Source organism: Sarcophilus harrisii, chromosome 3 (assembly GCF_902635505.1).
Source record: "Sarcophilus harrisii chromosome 3, mSarHar1.11, whole genome shotgun sequence".
NCBI classification, from domain to species: domain Eukaryota; kingdom Metazoa; phylum Chordata; class Mammalia; order Dasyuromorphia; family Dasyuridae; genus Sarcophilus; species Sarcophilus harrisii.
Genome location: NC_045428.1, coordinates 496,465,688 through 496,489,018, shown reverse-complemented (window position 1 = coordinate 496,489,018; position 23,331 = coordinate 496,465,688). Strand labels below are relative to the sequence as shown.

At 38.6% G+C, this 23,331-nt stretch overlaps 1 protein-coding gene across 1 annotated transcript in view; it reads left to right on the top strand.

The window, feature by feature from the left end:
• Positions 1–22,181, top strand: part of CAPN5 (calpain 5) — a 145,319-nt gene extending 123,138 nt beyond the window's left edge. The window contains exons 8-13 of the mRNA XM_003764627.4: positions 684–879; positions 3,084–3,206; positions 7,209–7,405; positions 10,409–10,527; positions 17,672–17,808; positions 20,500–22,181. Coding sequence (XP_003764675.1) covers positions 684–879; positions 3,084–3,206; positions 7,209–7,405; positions 10,409–10,527; positions 17,672–17,808; positions 20,500–20,682 — 955 coding nt within the window. The 3' untranslated portion in view covers positions 20,683–22,181. The remainder of the gene's footprint in view (positions 1–683; positions 880–3,083; positions 3,207–7,208; positions 7,406–10,408; positions 10,528–17,671; positions 17,809–20,499) is intronic.
• The last annotated feature ends 1,150 nt before the right edge of the window (positions 22,182–23,331 follow it).

Genomic DNA, 23,331 nt, shown 5'->3' with positions numbered 1-23,331 from the left:
ATTAGTCAATAAACATTAAGTACATGCTCTATGTCTGGCACTGTGCTAGGCAACCTGCTAGATAGATTCTGGGAATATAGAGATAAAAACAAAACATGTCTTGACCTCAAAGAATTTCCATTCTATTAGACCAGAAATATAAATATATATAGATATTATAATATAAATAGATATGTAAATATATAGCTAGATATCAATAGATAGAGAATGTATATAAAGAAAATACAGAGTCATTCGATGATGGGAATGGTGGGAGAGATCCTAATGTCTGCAGAGATCAGAAGAGGTCTCAGGGAGGAGATGGTTCTTCAATTGGGTTTTGAAGGAAAATCTGGGATTCCCAAGAGATGTGAGCAAGAAGTATGCTTTAGGAAGGCATGAGTGACAACCTGGGCAATGACTGAGGTTTTCTTTTCTCTCAGTTTTTTCTCTCCTTATAAGTAACTCAAAAAACTGAGACCCAGGCAAGGAAAGTGATTTATCCTAAGTTCCACCCTGATAGCACTAGGATTACCAGAACTGGTATCCTCATGAATCTCAGACTGGAGTTCCTTCTCCCATATTCCATTAAATCCCTGGTTTTAATGCCAATGGGACTAAAAGAATCTTTCCAGATTGGGTGTTTCACTTTCCTTCTTGGGCATGCTGGCAGCCACATCTCTCACTCTAAACTCATTGCCCAGGATGACATTTGAAGACCTCTGCAGAAATTTCACGGACCTGATCAAGTGTCTCATCATCAACACATCCTACCTGAGCATCCACAAAACCTGGGAGGAGGCGAAGATCAAAGGAGAGTGGAAGTATCATGAGAATCCTTTGAAGAACCGCACTGGGGGCTGTACCAACCACAAGGAGACTTTCTTCCAGAATCCCCAGGTGAGATAAGAGTGAGGATCCACTATCTCTCTATTCTCTCTCTTCCCTTTCCAAGCACTCTTTATTTCCTGTCCCAAATATATGGGATGTCCCAGACTTAGTGCACTTAGAACCTAGTGCAGTTCTAAGCTCATATTTTTGGGATACCCTATATATATAAATCATACCCCCCAAACTATACCTTGAGAGAGGGGGTGGGAAGGGCAAGAAAAAGGGTAAAGAGGCAACATGGTATAAGCAATAAAGCAATACTCAATGAAGAATGAAGAGATCTGAGTTTAGATTCCATGATTATCATCTAAATTGCTGTATGATCTTAGGCAAACTGTCTATTTGTTTCCTTTGTGAAATGTAGGAAGCATGACCAAGTGCAAAGAATTCAGAATATTTGAGTCAGAAGTCCCAGCATTAGTGTTTATTGACTATGTGATTTCTCATCTCAGGCCTGCTTCTTCATCTCTAAAATGGGGATTCTAGTAGTTATCACTATCCATCTCATAGGATTCTAGTGAAGAAAATACTCAGCATTCCAAAAGACTCTTACTTTCCTTTAGGACTTGAGGAATCTAATTTCATAAATTGAAACACTCCACAAACAATAATGTCTTTTTATAATTTTATAGATTATTGTTGATAATTACTATAGTCCCCAAATATGTCCTTCTGCAGATCAATTTGGCGAAATGCTACTTTAAACTAATGTAGGCTCTTTCCTGGACAATAACCATCCATCATACTAATACTTAAAACCTTTTCAGCTTTGTAGATAGATAGGTCTACTTCCTGGTTCCATGGTGAGGGCTGAACGAGATTTAAATGTAATTAGGAAATGTTCAACAAAATAAATAAATTAAAATATCTGTGTTGTGCTATATTTTTGTGGTTTTCTAGGTCAATTTGTAGTATGACATCCCTTCTTTATGACACCAGGATTATCTTCTTTTCCTGATGGGGGGTATAAGATGACAAAATCCCTGGAGGGTATTCATTATTGTCTATAAAATGAGGGTGGAGCTAGTAGATATCATTCTGATTATAATTTAACACCTACAGCTCAGTTCTTGCTACACAAGCCACTTCTCTCCACCAACTTTGAATTTCCTAACTCTATCATACTGAAACCCTTCTGTATACTCTTCCCTACTACTCTGGAACTCACATACTCTTATGTTCTCATATTTTTCTCTCTCTCCTTCTTCCTCCATTTCTATCTTTCTGCATCTCTCTCCCCTTCATTCTGTTTCTCTGTCTCTCCCCTATCTCTTTTGTCTCTATATCTTTTTTCTCTTCATCTTTCTCACTTCTCTCCTTCCCTCCCTCTCTCCTCCCCCTCTCTCTTTCTCCCGCCCTCTCTCCTTCTCCCTTCTCTTCCCTCTCTTCCTCCAAACCTCCTCCCCCATCTCAAGAGATATATCTCCTTTATGGAATCACAGACTGAACTCTAAACAGGAACTGCTACTATAAGGTACCTGATAAATGGTCATCTACTTTCTGCCTGAGTACTGGAACAAGGAGATTGGAGTTTTGTAGTTTTTAAGGTGCTTTACAGCTCCCATATTTTAAGAATCTATGAACTACTGTATCAGGACATTTCTCACTTTACCTTTCCAACTGTCTGACTATGGACAAACTCCTTGTGGTCCCTCAGTCTCAACTTCCTCATAATTGCACCTACCTTACAAGGTTGTTATGAGACTCAAATGAAATGATGTTTGGAAATTGCTTGCAAACTTCTTAAGGGCTGTTAAATATCAGTTACTGTCATTGTTGCCATCATCATCATCATCATTTCTGCATGATTCTAATCAGATGTTCTGGCCAGTTCTCTAAGAGTGTAAGTTACAGACAAGGTAATAACTGATATTAGTGGATGGGGTTTTCTAATCTGGGATTTTGGTACATTAATGAAATCACAGATCTGGTGCTGAGCTATTATTATTACTATTATCATTACCTATTTACTATTTGTCCTTCTAGAAATACCATTTTGGGTCCTCAGATAATATGATTTTGACACTAAAATGGTGGGAAAAAACTTGAATTCAGAATGTGATGGCCCATTGAACCCTGGCTCTGTTAATACCCCAGTGAAGTCACTTCCCTTCTTAAAGTTGGACTAGATGATCTCTGTGGTGCTAGCTATTAAGTGCTCTGCTACTTTCCCCATGATCCTGAAGTCCTGTTTGTCTTCCCTTTATCCCCAGTATGTATTCAACGTGAAGAAACCAGGGGATGAAGTGCTTATTTGTCTGCAGCAGAAAACAAAGCGGACCACACGCAGACAGGGCAAAGCTGAGAACCTGGCCATTGGCTTTGACATCTACAAGGTAATCAGGGGCTCCAGAGGCAGACCCTGTTCTCCTAGTGGGATGGCTCCCCTTTCACCTATGAATAAAGATTTTTAGTGAAGGTGAAATGGTGACCAGGGGCAGTCTGAAGTTCAGGCTGTTGAGCTGTGCTTAAATCCCATAGAATGGGATGCCAGCTCACTCCTGGCTATTGGGGTGCCCACCATGGCTTATTTCTAGGTTTGCATTGAGCTGGCTTGAATGGTAAGAGCACAGAATTTGGGTTCTGAGGATCCAGGTTTAAGTCCATGCCATGGAACTGACTGACTGTGTGATCTTGGGCGATATTAACTTCACTTCTCTGGTCTTCAGTTTCTTCCTTTGTAAAATGAGCAGGCTGAACTATATAAGCTCTAATGTCTTCCTTCTCTGAATCTTGTGATCATAAGAATGAGGCCCTATTTCTCTGTAGCAGAGGTTTGTCAGCTGGCAGCTATCTCCTTTGTGAAATGCTTTGACAGCAACTTCCATGATAATTTCCTGGTCTTCCCCAAGGAAATTGGTGAGATGCAAGTTTCTGAGCCCTGAGCATCAGGATGCTCCTGGGACTGAGCTCTACCCTGGAGGCTGGGGGAGAAAATCTCATGCAAGCACAAGGTCTTGCTGTTCCCATGTTTCCCAGAACTCATAGCCAAGTGTGGGTCTGTCTTTAGGGATTTCTACCTCTTGTCTTTTGATCTAACAAGTCAAGCTGCTTTTGATGACTTCTCATCTGATTGTCTCAGGGTGGTGAAATGGAAACCTGGCTTAGAACAAGAAGATCCATGTTTCCCAGAACTCATAGCCAAGTGTGGGTCTGTCTTTAGGGATTTCTACCTCTTGTCTTTTGGTCTAACAAGTCAAGCTGCTTTTGATGACTTCTCATCTGATTGTCTCAGGGTGGTGAAATGGAAACCTGGCTTAGAACAAGAAGATCTGGCAAGACATATTTTATCTCTCAGTGCCTCAATTTTTCTTATCTATAAAATGAGAGAGAATGCTTTTACTACCTCCTTCTCAGGGTTGTTGTAAAGATCAAATGAGATGTCAGTAAGACCTTTAAAGATCTTAAAGTGCTATATAGATGTCATCATCATCATTATTAGTACATATTAGGCAGTATATACATCACTGCCCATGGACTCAATAAAGACCTGTGTTCAAATTCTGCAAGCAACTAAGTAAAATTATTATTTTTATCTTATATTAATAACCATTTACTATAAGGGAGAACCAAGATTTTTTCCCTTCCTCATTCTCTACTAGGTCAAATAGCCCCTGAAGAAATGGTAAGATTGAATTAACTTTCTCCTCAATCTTGTTCAGTCCCCACCCAACTGGGAAAGTTTAGATCTGATAAAAAGGTAAAGAGATTTTAGTCTAGGTAGGTGAATTGGAGAAAGGGAGCCCACTGAACATCCATTTTTTGAAGGGCATGCAAGTGTCAATAGACTGCCATGATCCATTTTTGGTACAAGAGAGATAGCCAAATGATCAGTCTTTTTATTAAATATTCGCTAGCCATAATTAATAAAATGATTACCCAGAAACCAAGTCTCCTGTATTTTTTATACAGCCTTTCTTAGCTATGCAATCCAACCTTTATTGTCTTCATTTGTAAAAGGAATATAACATAAGGTTGTTCCCAAATTCTTAGTGTGATTTTCATTCCAATCTGCACTAAGACTTTTGGGACAGCCTGTACAATCTGTATCATGCCTTCCCAGTATCATTGTGAGGATCAGTGAGATAATGAACATTAAACACTTTGCTTAGCTTGACCATATTATCACTCCAAGGATGATTTTTTTCCTACTGTTGCTCCTATCTCCTCACCTTCCCACTCCCCCCAAACTTGCATCTTTTCCAAGTCTCCTTATTTATATTGAGGGCACCACAAACCTCTCAGTCACTCAGAACCGTAGCCATCTGATAGCATGACCACAGGTTAGATATCCAGAGACTCTTTCCCTTTCTTGTGTAATTGCCTACTTTGATAGTCAGTCTGGTGAAATACATGTAACCCTTCTCAAATACACGGCTTTAAATGCATAGACTACATAGCCAGGAAGTGCATTGAATAGAACATGGGGGCCTAAAGTCAGGAAGCCTTGGGTGCAAATGTGGCTTTAGACACTAGGTATATGACTCTGCGCAAGTCACTTAGCTTTGTACCTCAGTTTCCTCCTCTGTAAAATGGGGATGATAATAATAGCACTTACTTCTCAGGATTGTTGTGAGGACAAAGGAACTAATAATAAAATGCTTAGTATAGTGCTTGGTACATTGTGGGTGCTTAATAAATTGTGATAATGACAAGTATCATTTATATAGCACTTACTATTATTTAGCATTTAGTACAGTTATTTAGTATCTTATGGGTACTTAATAATTTCTAATATATAAAAATAATAACATTTAAATAACCCTTATTATAGCATTTAGTGTACTGCCAGTTGCCTTGTAGGTGCTTAATAAATTTGAATAATCACAACAATAATAACTAGCATATATGTAGCACTTCTTAGGTGCCAAACACTGTGCTAAGTGATGAGTAGACAAAGAAAGACCCTTCAAAAAAACAAACAATAATTACTAAAATGTTTTTTAAGAAACAAAGCTCAAACACCCTAAGTTAAGAACCTCTGGCCTAATTACTTAGCCTTCAGCAAGTGCAATTTCCTCATCTGTAAGAGAGCAGTCACTGCCCTACCTGCCTTCCTTACAGATTTGTTGTGGGGAAAACATATTGCTAAACATAAATAGCTTTATATAAATGTGATTTGTTATATTTTTCTCACCTTCAAATATTTCCTATCTCTTACTCCTTCCATCCAGTCAATTACCAAATCCTATTGGTTTTCCTTGAGTTGTATCTCTTATAGCCATCCCTTCTGATCTTTATCATCCAACAAAAAAACCCTTGAGTCATGGTGTAGGTAAATTAATGTATCAGAACAGGATCCCTGAACTAGGAATCAGGAAGCATAGCATAAACTTGTGTCATGTTCTATCCATCTGGCCTTTTTTTCCCTCATCTGTCAGATGCCTTCTGAAGCCCCTTCCAGCTTGGATCTTTGGAGGGTTAAATTCCCTTTTACATCAAATGTTCTATTTCTAAAATCCTTTCCATCTCTGACATATTGTATTCTGTGTTCAAATAGTCCTTCCCAGTCCTCATCCTTGATATTGTAAACAGGGGTGTACTGGGGCTAGTTCATAGTGACTCTATTGAGTTAGGAAATTTAAGGGGAGTATTTACACCTCAAAAATCAGCAAACTGCAAATCAGGGCTTGACTATTTTGTTGATTGTCTAGACTTAAGAAAATAATAGAGAAAAATCTTAATAATGCAGATTAAACAATTAAATTAAACTTAAAAGTGGGTTATTCATATACTTTCTTTCTCTTTACTCACCTTCCCCCAGAGAAATGGTTGTTAAAATATTTACCAGCATTCCTTTGGTTGTAAGGAATTTCATATTCCATGTTTAAAAGGCCTATCTTAGTTTAGATATTCTATTTTTGCAGTTGCTTTCAGCTCGTACATTCTAAAAAAATTGTTACTTTTGATATTAGAACAAGTTGAGTGGATGTGGAAAAGGCTACGATTTTTTTGATATCATTTTGTGTGATAGCACAGATAGCGGTGAATAAGGTTTTGATACTCTCTAAGCAGAGTATGATGGTTAAGGCTGTTTGGTTGTTTTGAATAACAGGGTTGAATCGGATCAGAAGGAAGATACCTGCAACAACTATGGTGCTAGAGTGGAGTAATGCTGAGATATAGGGGTGGGGCGTTCTATGGCTGAAGGTAGTCATGGGTACTACCAGTTAGAAAGTTGTAGGATCCTAAGATCTCCAAATAAATAAAAATCCAAATTCTATTCTATTAGGCCACCTCAGGGAGGAATGTAGGAGCAGAAGTTGATGATGTGGACAAATTAGCATGTGGGGAGATCTGGGAGTTGGAAAGAGTTTCACACACAATTGTCTCTACAGGTCGAGTCGAACCGAAAGTACCGCATGCATACTATACAGGAAAGGGCAGCTGGTTCCATCTATATCAATTCACGCAGTGTCTTCCTGAGGACTGAACAGAAAGAAGGTCGATACGTCATCATCCCCACCACCTTTGAACCAGGCCAGACAAGTGAATTCCTCCTCAGGATTTTCACAGATGTGCGTGCCTCCTGCCAGTAAGTTCTTGGAGTTGGGGGAAAAGGGAAGTGGATAAGGGGAGAATTAGGAAGAATAGAACTTGATTTATTCCCTGCCCAGTAACTCCCGGTTATCCAATTATCATAGATTGAGTACAATGTATAAGTTTTAACTTTGTCCAAAATGTCTTATTTAGTAAATGCAATAGGAAAGGTAATAATTCCCGTTTTATGGATCAGGAAGTCAAGTCCCAGAGAAAAGAAAAGTATTTTCCCTGGGTCACAAAATGAGATAATGGTAGACCTGGGGCTGTAATCTTATTTATATTGTTTTCTTGGTTCAGCTTACTTTGCTCTGCTTTAGTTCATGGAGAACTTGTTATGCTTTTCTATTCATCATACACATTTTCTTGCAGCACAGTAATATTCATTACATGCAAAGCCCTTCATAATTCAGCCCCCTCCTACCTTTCCATTATATTATATGTTCCCCTGTACATAATCTTCTGTGTAGTCACATTGGCTTCCTGGCTTATCCACAAAATATTCCATTTCTTAGCCCACAGCATTTTTTCTGTCTCCCATACCTGGAATGTTCTACTTCTTCCACTTCAACTACTGATTTCCTTTGTTTCCTTTAAGTTCAAATAAAATCCCACTATTTACAGGAAACCAACTCTTCTTAATTCTAGTTTTTTCCTTCTTTTCATTATTTTTTCTTATACCTAGATTATTTTGTTTGTTTGCATGTTGCATTTCCTATTAGATTGTAAGTTCCTTGCGAGTAGGGACTGTCTTTTGCCTCTTTTTGTAACCTCAGCACTCTGCACAGTGCCTGGCACGTAGTAGGCACTTAATGTTTCTTGAATAAATGAACATCCACATAGCACGATTTATTTAACTATTCCTTAACAATATATATCTAATGTCTCCAACTTTTTACTAACACAAAAAGTAGTTATCAATATCTAATATTTATGGTGACTTTCTTCTTGTCATTGGCTTCGCTAGGGTTCAAGTACAGTAATAGAGTTTACAATTCAAAGATTATGAACATTTTTGTCACTTTATATCAAATTTCTTTACAAAACATTTGTGTCATTTCACAGCTCCACCAATGATGTATTAGTATGCCTATCATTCTACAACTTCCCCCAAAATGGACTTAAATTTTTTTCAAATAAGTTTTTTATTTTCAAAATATATGCAAAACCTTGTGTTCCAAATTTTTTCTTCCCCCTACTCCCACCCCTAGACAACAAGTGATACAATATATATTAAATATATGTAATTATTCTATACATATTTACACATTTATCAGGCCTCATGAGAAAAATCAGATCAAAAAGAGAAAAAAATGAGAAGGAAAACAAAAAGCAAGCAAACAACAACAAAAAAATTGAAAATATTATGTTGTAATCCACATTCAGTCCCATAGTCCTGCTTCTGGATGCAGAGGGATCTCTCCAATGCACTATTTTTTAAAATAAATTTTTGTTTATATTTTCAGTTTCTTACATCACCATAGTTATTTCAAGTGTCCCTCCCTCATTCTCTCTCTCCTAGAAAGCCATTGCACTGACAAATATTTTTTTGAAAGAGAAAAAAATCACGATAGATTATTGAAAAGGTTCAAAAGCAAAGTATTAGCATTGTAATTTTTTGACATTTATGCCAACTTGCCCAAGGTGTGAGGTAAATCTCACATTATTTAAAATTTGAATTTCTTATTACTATTTATAGAAGCTTTTCATGTGGTTGTGAATAAAGTTCTTTTGAGAAATGTGCTCATATCCTTTGATTACTTATCTACTGAAATATATGGCTATGTATATGTATACAAAATTATTATTATTGTCTTTATATTTTGGATACCAAAACCATATCAAAGAAATTTGATGCAAAGATTTTTCACTCATTCTACTGCTTTCTTTTTTATCTTTGATATTTTAATGTTGTCTGTGCGGAATTTTTTCAATTTCATATAATCAGAGTTATCTATTTTACCTTTGGGGGTTGATTCGTCTCTTTTTGATTAACAATATATCTCCTACCCATAGCTATATGAGGTATATGAAAAAAATAATTTAAAAAATGATTTTAATTTTAATAATGATTTTAAATAATTTTAATTATAGTCTGCTTTTTAATATTAAGGTTGCATTTCCATTTAGAATGTATTATGGGATCTAAGACATTTGTCTAAACCTAATTTCTGCCAAATTGCTTTCTGTTATAATGAGCAGGCCTTTTTTTCCTGTGTAATTTATTTTCTACTTTATCAAACACTCCATAGACTGTATAATAGAATTTAGAATTGGAAGGAACCAATGAAATTATCTAGCCTAAATCCCTCATTTTACAGATATCACATGGGAAGTAGGGATGACTGATCAAGAAAATGAAGCTTACATTTGGGTAGTACAGTTAGGTCAAATGCTAACCCTGGAATCAGGAAGACCTAAACACTAATCTGGCATCAGACATGTACTAGCTCCATGATCTTGGGCAAGTCATTTAACCTGTTTGCCTCAGTTTATACAACTGTCAAACGAGGATATATAGCATCTACCTTTCTAGTTTGTTTTGTGCCTTATATGTGATACTGTTTATAAAGTATTTTGCAGAATGTACAGAGTACAAAGGTTTTTTTTTTCTATAAATGCTACTATTATTTCCCATGATGTCACAAAAATCTTAGTGCAGTTTTATGATATTAAATCTTAAAACTACATTAAGAATTTTAGAGTACTCTGTATATATCTGCCAAAACTACAATTGATATAAAATACCTATTTCTGGAAGACTAGCAGTAGGTAAGTACAGTAATTCACAAAAGGTGATATAAGAATGGAGCTATCCAATGAAGAATTCTTCATGGAAGGATTTAAATTCTCTTTTTATCCCCCCTTTACTCTCCTGGTTTATGTTTGCCTTCCTTCCCTTAAGCCTCCAAATTGATTCCTTTCTCCTTCATCTTTTCCCTCTCCTTTTCACCTCCTATTCCCTCTTCTCATTTTCTGTTTTTTCTCCTCCTTTCAGAGAATTGTGCTTGGATCAGCCCCGACACTGGTGGTGGAATAGAATATTCGGTTACCCTCAGGTTGTATCCCAGGTCCATATCATCAAAGCTGAGGGGCTAAGAGAGCCCCCTTCAGAAGGTAGGTAGTTTTTTTTTTTCCCTTTTTGTCTTCCATCCTCTCCACCTCTTCCTTGAGTTATCGTAATTTATGCCATTCCCATTGAGTTCAAGGCCTCTAGTTTGGTCTAAGTTAGAATAGTATGGGCAGGCTGAGTGTTGGAGGTTGAGGCTGTTGGATCACTTGAATTTAGGATTTCTGAGCTGCCATAGCATCAAATTCTGACATTAGCCTTTGGGATCCTAGGCTGCCTAAAAAGGAGCAATTCCCCATCCCCACCACAGCGTAAACTCTCCAAGTCAGGGCAAGATGAGGAGTTTCAAAATTAAAAACAAAAAATGCTAGGTAGACACTAGGGATGATATACCTAAGAATAAGACCCCTAAACCAATCCTCCAGGTTCCCCAGAGGAGACATAGGAGAGAAGGATATCACTAGAAGAATGTGAAACATCATTGATGCCCTCCTTGGCTGGCCCAGCCAGCCTGGAATGATTTAAGATAGGGCTGAGGATAGACAATGTATTTCCGTCCCAGAGGAGTTTAGAGAATTTCCTCACTGGCAGGCTGGACACCAGGAGATGAAATTTTAGGTCAAAGCAGCACTTGGAGACAGTCTTCTATGTCCAGTAGGGAGGGATTTGTGATCTCAGTCAGGGAAGAGTCTCAGAATACAGGAAGCCATGGAGCTTTGGAAGAACTGGCACGTGCATGATCTCTGCTCTGGAGGAGGGGTACCAAATAATGCAGAAGGGAGATTCGGCTTATACATAAATAACTATATACAAATTAGGAGGAGGAACACAACAGAGAACAGTCACTAGGAAGAATCCCTTTTAGCTGAGGAGACCAGAGGATGCTTCCTGGAGCTTGACAGAAGAAGAGAAGATATTTACATGAGGCAGCGGGCAAGCGCTGAACCTGACGTCAGGAAGACATGAGTTCAAACAGAGTTTTAGGCACACGCTTGCCATGCATCTGGGCAAGTCACAATGTCTGCCTGCCTCAGTTTGCTCAGCAGCACTTACCTTCCAGGGTGGTTGTGAGGATCCCATTAGATAATAATTGTAAAGTGCTTAGCACAGCGCCTGACCCACAGTGAGCGTTATATAAATGTTAGGTCTCAGAATCATTCCTGTTATGTAGCCTCAGACACATACCGGCTGTGTGACTCTGGGCAAATCACTTAATGGCTGCCTGCCTCAGTTTCCTTATCTGTAAAATGGATGTGATAATAATAATAGCGCCTATCCCCAAGGCTGTGAGGATCAAATGAGGTCATAATTATAAAGTGCCATGTAAATTTGAGCTGTTACTATTGTGGGTCTAGGCATGGAAACCCTGCTCTGCCTAGAAAACCAAAGAGGGACAGGGAGATGATGGGGTGGGGAGCAGTGTGTTTGGGCTGGTTTATTTATTGGAAGATTGGCCTGGGGATGTGTGTGCAGAAGTGGTTGGATCCTCCTTAAGGGGCTTTGAAGCCCTCCTCATTTTCCAGATGACAAAAGGAGAAAAGCTGGGTCAGGGAGACCTGCTGGAAAGTGGTTCCCGAGCCCTGAGCGTCCGCCCCTCTCCCTCAGACTGAGACCGCACTAATGTTCCCCCACCATGGCCAGCTGGAATGGGAGGGGCGTTGTGAGGTGGGGTCACCTGGGGCCTCACTGGCAGCACCAAGTCTCTCTGCTTTATGCAACTGGAGAGAGGTATCAAGAAAGGAGAAAGTGAAGGTGGTATCATGGCAATCCGTCCTGTCATGTGACCTCCCACTTTTGCCTTGTTGCTTCTGGTCACATGCCCTGGCCATATTCCCAGCAGGCCCTGGAAGGAGATGATGGCGCTAGGAGCTCGCACCGCTGCCCCTCCGAGCCCTGGTCAGGCACCTTACGCAAAGCTGGCCAGCAGGGTAACTTACTCAGAAGTTTGACTGATTGTAAAGAAGGTGCAACCTAAGAAGCAGAATGGAGGCCCTGTATCTCGTGGCAGAAAGGATAGCTTGGGCATCCGATGGCAGAGACGGGTTTACAATCAGCCGTGTGTATGTGGCAGTTAAATGCCAGAAAATCACTCTGGAAGGAAAAGCTAAAATCCAGCCTAAGCTGGTCCTTCGTGTGGGAGACACAAGCAGCATCTTATTTTCCCAGTAAAAGCGCAGCTGTCAAGGAGCCAGAAGCAGTGAAAAACCATCTTCAGAAATGTCTACCCAAATTCAAGGGGAAAGCCAATAAAGAACTGGGAGCAAAGCTGCAAGAAGAGCCTGTTTTGTTTCAGCTTATAAAGGCCTGGTTGTGAGACAGATGATTGGGCTGAGGAATTCTGGCCAATCCTTTAAGTCTGAATGCCGGGGCTTGTCCTGCAGCATCCAGTCACTTGGTGGATGTGGGCATTTCTGCAGCCAAACAGATGGTTGTAATGGCCCAACCTGTGGCTTAACTTCTGATATCATGGAGTCCATATTTGGAGCATCTACCAGTAAAAATGAACTATGCAGAAAAAGTTCCATGTGACAGAGAAAAGGTTCTGGAAACTTTTTTCAATCCCAGAGGGATCGGCTTAACACAAGGTCAAAAGATCTCTTTGCCCACATATGTGAAAATGTAGTGGCCCTTTTTGTAGTTTGCCAGAAACTGGAAACTGAGTGGATGTCCATCAGTTGGGGAATGGCTGAATAAAATGTGGCATATGAATGTTATGGAATATTATTGTTCAGTAAGAAACAATCAGCAGGATGATTTCAGAAAGGCCTGGAGAGACTTACATGAACTGGTGCTGAGTGAAATGAGCAGGACCAGGAGAACACTGTACACTTCAACAATAATACTGTATGATGATCAATTCTGATAGCAGTGACTCTTTCTGACAATGAGATGATTAAGGCCAGTTTCAGTGATCTTGTAATGAAGAGTCAGCTATATCCAGAGAGGGGACTGTGGGAACTGAGTGTGGATCACATTCTCACCCTTTTTATTGTTCACTTGCATTTAGTTTTCTTACTCATTTTCTTTCCTTTTTGATTTGATTTTTCTTATACAGCAACATAATTATATAAATATGTTTACATATATTGAATTTAACATATATTTTAACATGTATAACATATTGGATTGCTTTCCATCTAGGGAAAGGGGTGGGGAGAAGGAGAGGAAAATTTGCAACACAAGGCTCTGCAAGGGTCAATGTTGAAAAATTATCTATCCATATGTTTCAAAAATAAAAAGCTTTAATTAAAATAAAAAAAGATCTCTTTGCAGAATATGCCCAAGTGGAAAAAAAAGGGTTTAAAAACATTGAAGTGAAAAACCCTTTACTAGATTGAAAGCACTGGAGGATAATGAGGGTTATGGAGTTTCCCTTGTGACATGTACTGATCCTGGCAGTGGGTCTCAAGAAATAAAGCACAAAATGATCACAACAGTGAAGACAACAGCACAGATGAGAATTCTCAGGATTCAGACTAATTTCAGCCACCAGTCAAAAGGGTGAAGTGACAGGAATCCGTTGCATATGAAGACTTCAGAGGAAATAGTAGCACAAAAACAATTGCATTAAGTTTGAAGAAATCAGATAGGTATAAATCTTGGTTCAACTCCAGTTCAGTCTCTTGAATATGCAACAAGTGAAGATGTTATCAATTCTTTTCAGAGTTTTAAGCAAGAGGTGGAACTTATACACCCAAACTAACTCAAGCTCTTTCATGTGGTGCTGCAAGTATCATTACAACCCTCTACTCTGGAGGAGCATTTAATCAGGGAGGACTAACTCATAAACCAATAGTGCCACATGATACTCAGTCAGAAATTAAACACTAGCTATGGGGGAGCTGCTGAGGCATTTCTGGTCCTGTTTTCCAGTTGACATCCATTCCTGGAAGAAAAAAATAGTGAGGATGAAGAGTGATTTAGAGCAGTTCCAAACTACTAAGACTTACCCATTCCAAGAAAAAATTTAGAGACAGTATTTAAGCACAAATTTGATAAGTTACATAGAAGAAATGCTGCAGACAATCTCCAATCAATTCCACACATGGCAGACTGCATCTGCTGAAGAAGACTAAGGAGTCCTAGGTGTTGGCTTTGGTCTGTGGGATGCTCTCTGCTGTAGTGGTAAGAATACCCCCTGAGCAGTTCATGTAGCATCCAGATAATGCTTTGGGGACATCTGCAGCCACTGGACTTGGAAGCTGACATCATTGCACTTGCACATACTGAAGGTAAAGGAGATGTGATTAAACTTCAAAACTGGGAGGTAATAGAGAGACTTACATGAACTGATGCTGAATGAAATGAGTAGAACCAGGATATCATTATACACTTCAACAACAATACTATATGATGATCAACTCTGATGTACGAGGCTCTCTTCAACAATGAGGTGAACCAAATCAGTTCCAATTGTTCAATAATGAAGAGAACCAGCTACACCCAGCGAAAAAACTCTGGGAAATGAGTATGAATGAGAATGAATCAACTCCTTCTGTTTTAGTCCGCTTGCATTTTTGACTTCCTTCTCAGGTTATTTTTATCTTATTTCTAAGTCTGATTTTTCTTGTGCAGCAAAATAACTGTATGGATATGTATACATATATTGTGTTTAACATGTACTTTAACATATTTAACATGTATTGGTCTACCTGCCATCTGGGGGAGAGGGGAAGGGTAAGGAGGGGAAAAGTTGGAACAGAAGGTTTTGCAAGGGTCAATGCTGAAAAATTGCCCATGTGTGTATCTTGTAAATAAAAAGCTATAATAAAAAATTAAAAAAAAAGAAAACTGGGAGGTAAATTAAAGAAGCTAAATTCCAAAAAATAAATATATTTTTAAAAGACACTGTTTACTGAAGTTACCCAGGAACTACTTTTGATATGCATTGAACTGTTTTTAGAAATAAAAAGTAACTTTTAAAAGGATGAATTGATAAAATCTGAATTTTTTTTTTTTACTTTTTATTTAAGTATATAGCATAGCATAGAAATTAAATGTTGGTTTAGTTTTTTTTTTTTCTCCACTGGATTCTCACATTTTACCGTATTCTGTTTTTACTGAAACAAGTTGAAAAAAGAGTATTTTATTTTTTCCAACTTTTGAATATATTTAATATTTTTTCTATTATATTTTAAATTATTCTCTTACATTTGTTTTTAAAATTTTTGAATTGCAGATTTCTCCCTTTTCTACATCTTTAAAAAACACATGTAAAATTATGTAAAACATTTCCATAAAAGTCATATTGTGAAAGAAAACATTGATCTCCCACCCTAAGAAAGAAAAAAACCCTCAAGAAAAATAGAGATTAAGAGACACAGAGACATACACACAGAGAAAGAGAGAGTATACTTCAGTCTATATCCAGACACAATCAGTTCCTTCTCTGAGTATGATTAGGATTTTTCAGCATAAGTCCTTCAAAATAATCATGGATCATTCTGCTTATAAGAATAGCAAATTGATTTTACAGCTGATCATCCCAGAACATTTATTTCTTTCTATACAGTACATTTCACTTTGCTTGAGTTTATGAGTTTTTTTCTGAGAGCATCCTACTCATCATTTCCTATAGAACAGTAATATTCCATCATAATCACATACTATGATTTAGTCAGCCATTCTTCAATTGCTATTTCCTGAACATCTCCTGAATTTCCAATTTTTTACTCTGAAAATAGAGCTGCTATACATATTTTTTGTACATATAAGTCTTTTTCCCTTTTTTTTTTTAAAGCTCTTTTGGGATTCATGCTTAGTAGTGGTATTGTTAGGTCAAAGGATATTCATAAATTTAAATTTATAGCAAAAGCAAAGAGAAGCTATCACAGTAATCATTAGGAAACATTTGTGGTCAGAGCCTACTCTGTATTTCCTACAGAAATGAGAAGCAATAGAGTTGCCCTGAATGCTTATTTGTGGTTTAGAGTCCTGGAATAACACAAGGGGAACAGTTTTACAGAGAGTTGAATTTTTATGCAAAGTTTTCTGGAGACAATGGACCTTCATGCTTTACTTTAAGTGTACATATGTACTGCTGAGATTTTTTTTCTTCCTAAGGCAATTGGGATATATTAGGAAGTGTTAAGTATCTGAGACCAGATTTGAACTCATGCCCTCCTGATTTCAGGGCTGGTGCTCTATCCACTGTGCCACCTAGGTGCCCCTGAGATTTTTTTTAAAAAGATAGTATGTGCTTTGAGGAAACTGCTTTTGAAGAGCTTATAAATGAAAAGAACTGTAAGAATTATTTACTTATTTTCACCTCTTTTAAGAGAAGTAAAGCATTTTTCAAGTCTGTTTTTCACTATTTTCTACCTAACAAACTGTTTTTGGTGAATCAGTAATCATTGCATTGAGTGGAAAGTGTGTGAATACAAAAAAAAAAAAAAAAAAAAGGTATGATATTATGTCTGGAATCTGCCATATTTTGTTCCTAATATGTTCAGCTCACTGTTTATATAAGACTTAGCTATCTTGTATTAAAAATTTTACAAAAAAGTAGAGATTGCACTAGTTAAGGCAAGAGGTACTTTACAGAGGTGGTTATGTGAGTGAAGAGAAAGGGATGGATATGAGACATGTGAAGGTGGGATTGACAAGGTTTTGTAAATGATCACAGAGTCATAGTTCTTAGTCAGAGTTCAGAGTCAGAGTTCTTAGGATCATGGCTTTAGAGCTAGAAAGGGACCTTGAGGGCCATCAAATCCAACCCCCAGTTTTACAGATGAGAAATTGGGTCTAGAGAGGTTAAGTGTTCTGCCTATCTAGGAAGCATCTTACTAGGCAAAAAGTCATATCTTGGAATTAGATCTGATTCTAAATCCGGTGTTCTAGCCACAATACTATGATGCTTGAGTAAGGACCTGAATAAACTCCACTATGAGTTTCCAGACCTAAATGACTGGGAGAATAAAGGTTCCATCAATAGAATCAAATCAGTTTGGGACATTGTGGACTTTGGATATCCATGAACTGCTAATGGAACTACCTTATTTTTAGGAAGCATTGGAAATAACAGTTCTAGACCTCAGGGAGAGAGGGGGGTGATTCTGAGACTAGGTGTGTCTCTTCAATAATCCTAAATTATTTTCTCAGGGTGGCCTTGTTCATTAAACATACAATAACCTTTCTTCCCTACCTCTTTCCCTTCCAAATTCTCTCCATGTTCCATTTCTCTTCCTACAGGAACTAACTCCTATGTGATCATCAAATGTGAAGGGGAGACAGTCCGATCGGATGTTCACAAGCATACTGGCATCCCAGAGTATGATGTGAAAGGCATTTTCTATCGTAAGAAGCCGGAGCAGCCCATCATAGTCCAGGTGAGTCTGTCTGGACCTTTGAGTCACAGGCTAGAACTACCTAATCCCTAGACATTACCTTCCAAGAGAAGAAGCCTGATAAGTTAAAACGAACACAGAGAATAGAATAAAATTCTATCCTAGTCCTGTCCTAGTCTCATCATATCTTAGCAAAACAATGAAAACTCACCTTTCATATACAGGATGTCCAAAAGTCTTGTACTGCATTCCTCATATGAAAACCATGAGTAGCTGCTGCGAATAGAATTAGCCCATTTTACAAATGAGAGAACAGTTTTGAATGATATAGCTTTGACCAGTGTTTTTAAAAAGTTAATAAGCCTGAAAGCTTGAACTTAACATCCTCTAGCTCCAAACCTGAGCATTCCTTTATTTGTATAAAGCATACCATGATATTGCAGGCACCTCTTTATTTCACCACACCTTAGTTTCCCATTTGATCACAGAAGGTCAGAGTTGGAAGAGACTGCAGTGGTCCTTTAGTTCCAACCCCTATTTAAACACAATTCCTCTCTAAAACATAGACTTCCACTAAAAGAGAAAACCCACCACTTCCCAAAGTAGCTCTTTCCACTTTGGATGGCTCTAATTATTAGGGGAATTTTTCTTGACATCAAGCCTAAACTGGCCTTTTTGCACCTTTCACTCATTCCTCCTAATTCATTCTCTAGGGCCAAATAGAAAAAAAAATCTAACCCAATTTACACAGGGCAGTCCTTGAAATATTTGGACCTATCTATACTGGTGCCCCTTAGTCTTCTCTTCTCCAGACTAAATCTTCCCAATGCCTTTAACTGTTCTTCAATCTTTTTTCACTGACCTCATTTCCTTCCTTGGCATACTTTCCAGTTTATTAATTCATTTCCTAAAATGTGATACCACAATTAAACGCAAAATTCTTCAGTTACTCCCGTGTTAGAGGTGGAGTGGAGAGAGTCCCACATGAAGGACTTGACCTAAATAAATTAGAAGGCCCCTTTCAGTTAATTGATATAAAACCCCAGCTCATAGAGAATAGTATTAGAGCTTTGACATTTATCTTGATCTTCAAAAAAATTTAACTGCTGTTCTAGACTAGGAATTCTTAATGGTTTTATATGACATTCAGGCAGTCTGACCATTGTGGCAGTTTGGTAAAACCAATGGACCACTTCTTAGAGTAATATATTTTCTTTAATTCATAATGTAAGGAAATGCTGAATTTCAATTAGAGATTAGTGAAAATAAAGATATAATTTGTTTTCCTATTTAAGTCATAGACTTCCTAAAATCTATCCATAGACCCCCTTGAAGGCCCATGAAGCTTCTAATTAACCCTTGCTTTAGATTCAGAACTTTTGAGATATATAGCCTAGGCTCAAATCTCCCTCCTCTCTCCTCCAATTTTCTGTTAGGAACCATAGAATCTTAGATTGGGAGGGGTATCAGAGTCAACTAGTTCAGCTCTTCCATAAATAAGAATCTACTCTGTAACATTTCTAGGCAGTCCCTTCCATTTTTGCATAGATTTAATTGGTTGAAAGTTTTTCCTTATATTGAATTATTTAGTTTCCAGTTATTTTTAATCTTTGCTTTTTTGAATATATTTTTATTTTATTGTTTTTGATAAAAGATGCACTTAATATTTGTTTGTGAGATTTTTATGTCCTAAAATGTGGTCAGTTTTAATGATGACATGCCTTAGAAATAAGTGTACTCCTTTCTATTCCCATTTAGTATTCTTCATAGGTCTTATCATTTCTAAATTTTAAAAAATTTTCTTCAGGTCCTCACTTTCTATTATATTTTTTGTTTAGGTTTATTGAGGTTTGAGAAGAGTCATTTGAGGTTTCCCACATTTATATTTTTACGATTTCCTCCTGTTACTCATTTTCCTTTTTAAGAATTTAGATGCTATGTCATTTGTGCATATATATTTAGTATTGATATTGATTATTTATGGTACCTTTTAACAAAAAGCAACTTCATCTTCTGTTTTTTTTGCCATACCTTTGTTTGAGATCTATTGCTTTCCCAGTTCTTTCTGCTTTATCTGAAACATAAATTTCTGCTCTAGTCTTTTCTTTTAACTTTGTATATTTAAAATTCCTTACACTAAGCAAAAATCTTTGAAGATCTCAGTTTCCCCGAAGCTGACCTCACAGATGCCACCTTCTTCACAGTTCTTTTCCTGATTCTCCAAGTTATTAGTCTTGAAATTATTTGGTATTACTTTGTATTTTCAATACACACACACACACACACACACACACACACACACGCATGTCATATTGCCTGGTAGAATATAAGGTCCTTGAGGAAGTATTATCTCTGTGTCTCTGATATCTTAAAATAGAATAGGTACTTAATAATATTCATATTATTTGCTTTAATTGAACTGGCCTTAGTAATGATAATCATAATAGTTGGTATTTATAAAGAACTTCCAGGTTTGCAAAGTGCTTTACTATGTTTTCTCATTTGAACTGGGAAAAGATACTTTGATCATCCCTATTTTACAGATGACAAAACCAAGGCAGTCAGAGGTTACATGATTTGTCTAGGGTCTCACGGCTTGTAAGTGTTTGAGACTAGATTTGAATTCAGGTCTTCCTAAGTCTTCCTGTGCCCATATGACTGCTCTAGAGCCACACAGAACAAATTTGTTACCTCCATCCTATGACATCTACTATGTGTGTCCTTTTTTCCTAGATTTGGAACCACAAATTCTTTTTGGATCAGTTCCTGGGGCAGGTGGCCCTGAAGGGGGATCCAGATGACCTTCAGACATCCCACGCCCTGCACCTACAAGACAGGGGCAACGGGAATACCAACGACCTTCCTGGCACCATATCCCTCCAGGTCTTCAGCAGCAGCAACCTCACACACATCTAGGGCATCCCCCAGCCCTGGAGAACCCATGGTCTGTGGGAGGCATGGCTGGACCTGCTCCTGGGTGGCTCCAGCTTTCTCCTGGAGCCCTTTACACAATGAGATTTCTTTATTTCCCAAGGACAGATTCACTACGTAGAAGAATGATGCATGTATCTTCTGGAATATGGTGTCTGAGGGTACCAGAGGCCTTCTGGACCCTCGGCACCTTTTAGCCAGTGGAGGGGTGTGAGACCAAGAGCACTCCAGGACAGGGCACCATTCAGAGTCACCTGTTTATAAGCTAGTGGCCCTGTAGATTTTGCTCTTGCCCCTAACCCATTCTCTGTTAGCCAGTATCCCCACGTTCCTTTCCTCCCCCTCCCCTCACTGCCCTTCCCCTCCTCCTGTGTTCTCAGTTACCCACCACCCACTGTAATGATAGTTTGCCCTCCCTAGGGTCCCTTTTGTTCAGAGAGAGTAGCAACACCTTTGTGTACTGGAGAGAGCACTGAACCAGGAGTCAGAAAGGCTCAGCTTTCATTGGCTGGCCGACCAGTTATACCAGGGGACGATTCCATCAGTGTAAAGGTATCCAGTGGCTGGGTGGGACATAGAGAAAATCTGGTGGGTTTTTGGCCAGGCCAGAAGCTCTCCCCAAACTGCCCATCCCAAAGTCAGACTCCTTGTTAGTGGGAAGACTTGCCAGGATTGTTTATCCTGACAAGGATGGACATCTTCACATCAGAATGGTTTCTTTTGTCAGTTCTGTTAGCATTTCCTCTAAGAGAGCCAAAGCCAGGTTGCTTTGAAAGCGTTCCATTAGATCATTAGGGCCCATTTTAGATGTGAAAGGACTTCACGTGGGCACGTGCATGCAGCCAGGCTCTCTACCGGCCATCAGTGCCGTAGCTTTTCTCACAAGTTGAACTAACTGCTATATGTTGAATGATCCCAATTCCATGGACCATCTCATCCAGGTCAGACCAACTGTTATCACTGGTTCTCCTCCCAGAGAGGGTCAGTTCCTGTCTAGCTGGACATCTGCACATCAGTCTGGATGACAGCTGGCACTTGTGGGCAATGGGATGATGTGTCAGAGAGCAGTGCCAAGGCAGCCCCTGCACTAATGAGAGACAGAACTCTTAGCCATGCCAAAGCCGGGGTCCGGGGGAAAGGGTGCACCAAAAGGCCACCCTTCCTCCTCCAAACAGAATGGATTTTCTTCAGCAAAACAGGCCCAAGAAGCCAAAGACTGTTCCTGTCATCTCAGTATTAAGACTAAAGTGTCTTAATGGGTTTCTTCCTCGCTTCCTTGTGGTTTTTCTTATTTCACATTTTAGAGGCTAGGCGTTTTCAGTTGATTAAGAGAAACAGAGGAACAGAACCTACCCCTTTTTTTAACCCTAATTTTATGGGATCTTTTGAACACATAATTCCAGGTGGAAGGAATTAGTGATAGGATAAGTGGGACTCTGCATACCTTTGCAACTTCCCCCCCCATAACTGGGATTTGGCATTGGATAAAGATCAGGGCATTTTATGTAATTATTGACGGATTTTATTGGGTTTCCCTGGCACATTCACGAAATATGGACAGTTTAATATTTCCTGCCAAACATCTGTCATTCCAAGAGGTCCTTTCAGTTGTTAGAAACACCTAAGTCTTCCCAGAGATCCTAATGACTCAGTTGTTTCTGAGCCCTTTCATTCTCCACATCAACATCAGGAAAAAAGATCCCATAATTTCTTGAGGGTTGAAAGCCATCCCCCTTGTAGTTAGAAAGCCAGAATTTTCATTGAAGCTTACAAATCTAGGTCTAGTTAAGGAGTAATTGCTCTGTAAGGGAGAGCCCTTTTCTTTGCTCTCCTGTGGATCAAGTGAGGAAGGAAATGCTGTTTCGCTGTCACTCTTCTTTTTAAGACACCTGGGAACTTTTCATCCCTAGGACTTTTGCCACTAGGACCAAGGTTTACTGAACTGGACATAGTTCCAGTTCTTGACTTTTCACCATGACTTTTCACATCCTTTTTCCCTATCTCTGCCATATGCCAATGGGACACCTCTCTCCCTAGGTTGTCTTCATTCAGATAATCTGAGGAGTTTATACTCCTATTTAGGTTCATGAGGTATGAAGAGTAGAAGTAAACGATCAGGAAGGGGTAGAATGTAAAAGAAAAAGGAAAGAGGGAAGAAGGAAAGAAGGAAGAAAGGAGGGAGGGAAGTAAGAAGAGGAAGAAAGAGCAAAGAAGAAAGATTAAAAAGAAGGAAGGAAGGAAGGAAGAAAGAAAAAGAAAGAAAGGAAAGGAGGGAAGGAAGGAAAGTCAGTTTTTTTTCTCATTCTAAAATTTATCTGTGAGACCCAAGGTGATTGATCCACATGGGTCTAGAATTGAAACTATGTGTGACAATGAGCAAAGTCACTTAAACCTCTCTGTGCCTCGATTTTCCCCATTTTTGAGATGGGGCCAAAGATACTTGTTTGTCAAGCTTTTCATGATGAGTTCAATTCTAAAGACAAGAATATAGGCATACGTGCACACACATACTTTGTGTGTTTGTATATACACAAATATACATATATGTAAATACATAGTATACCATATTTACATATATAGTACTTATATGTGTAAATGTCTCAGTTACAGAATGTTAGACCAGAGACCTTAGAG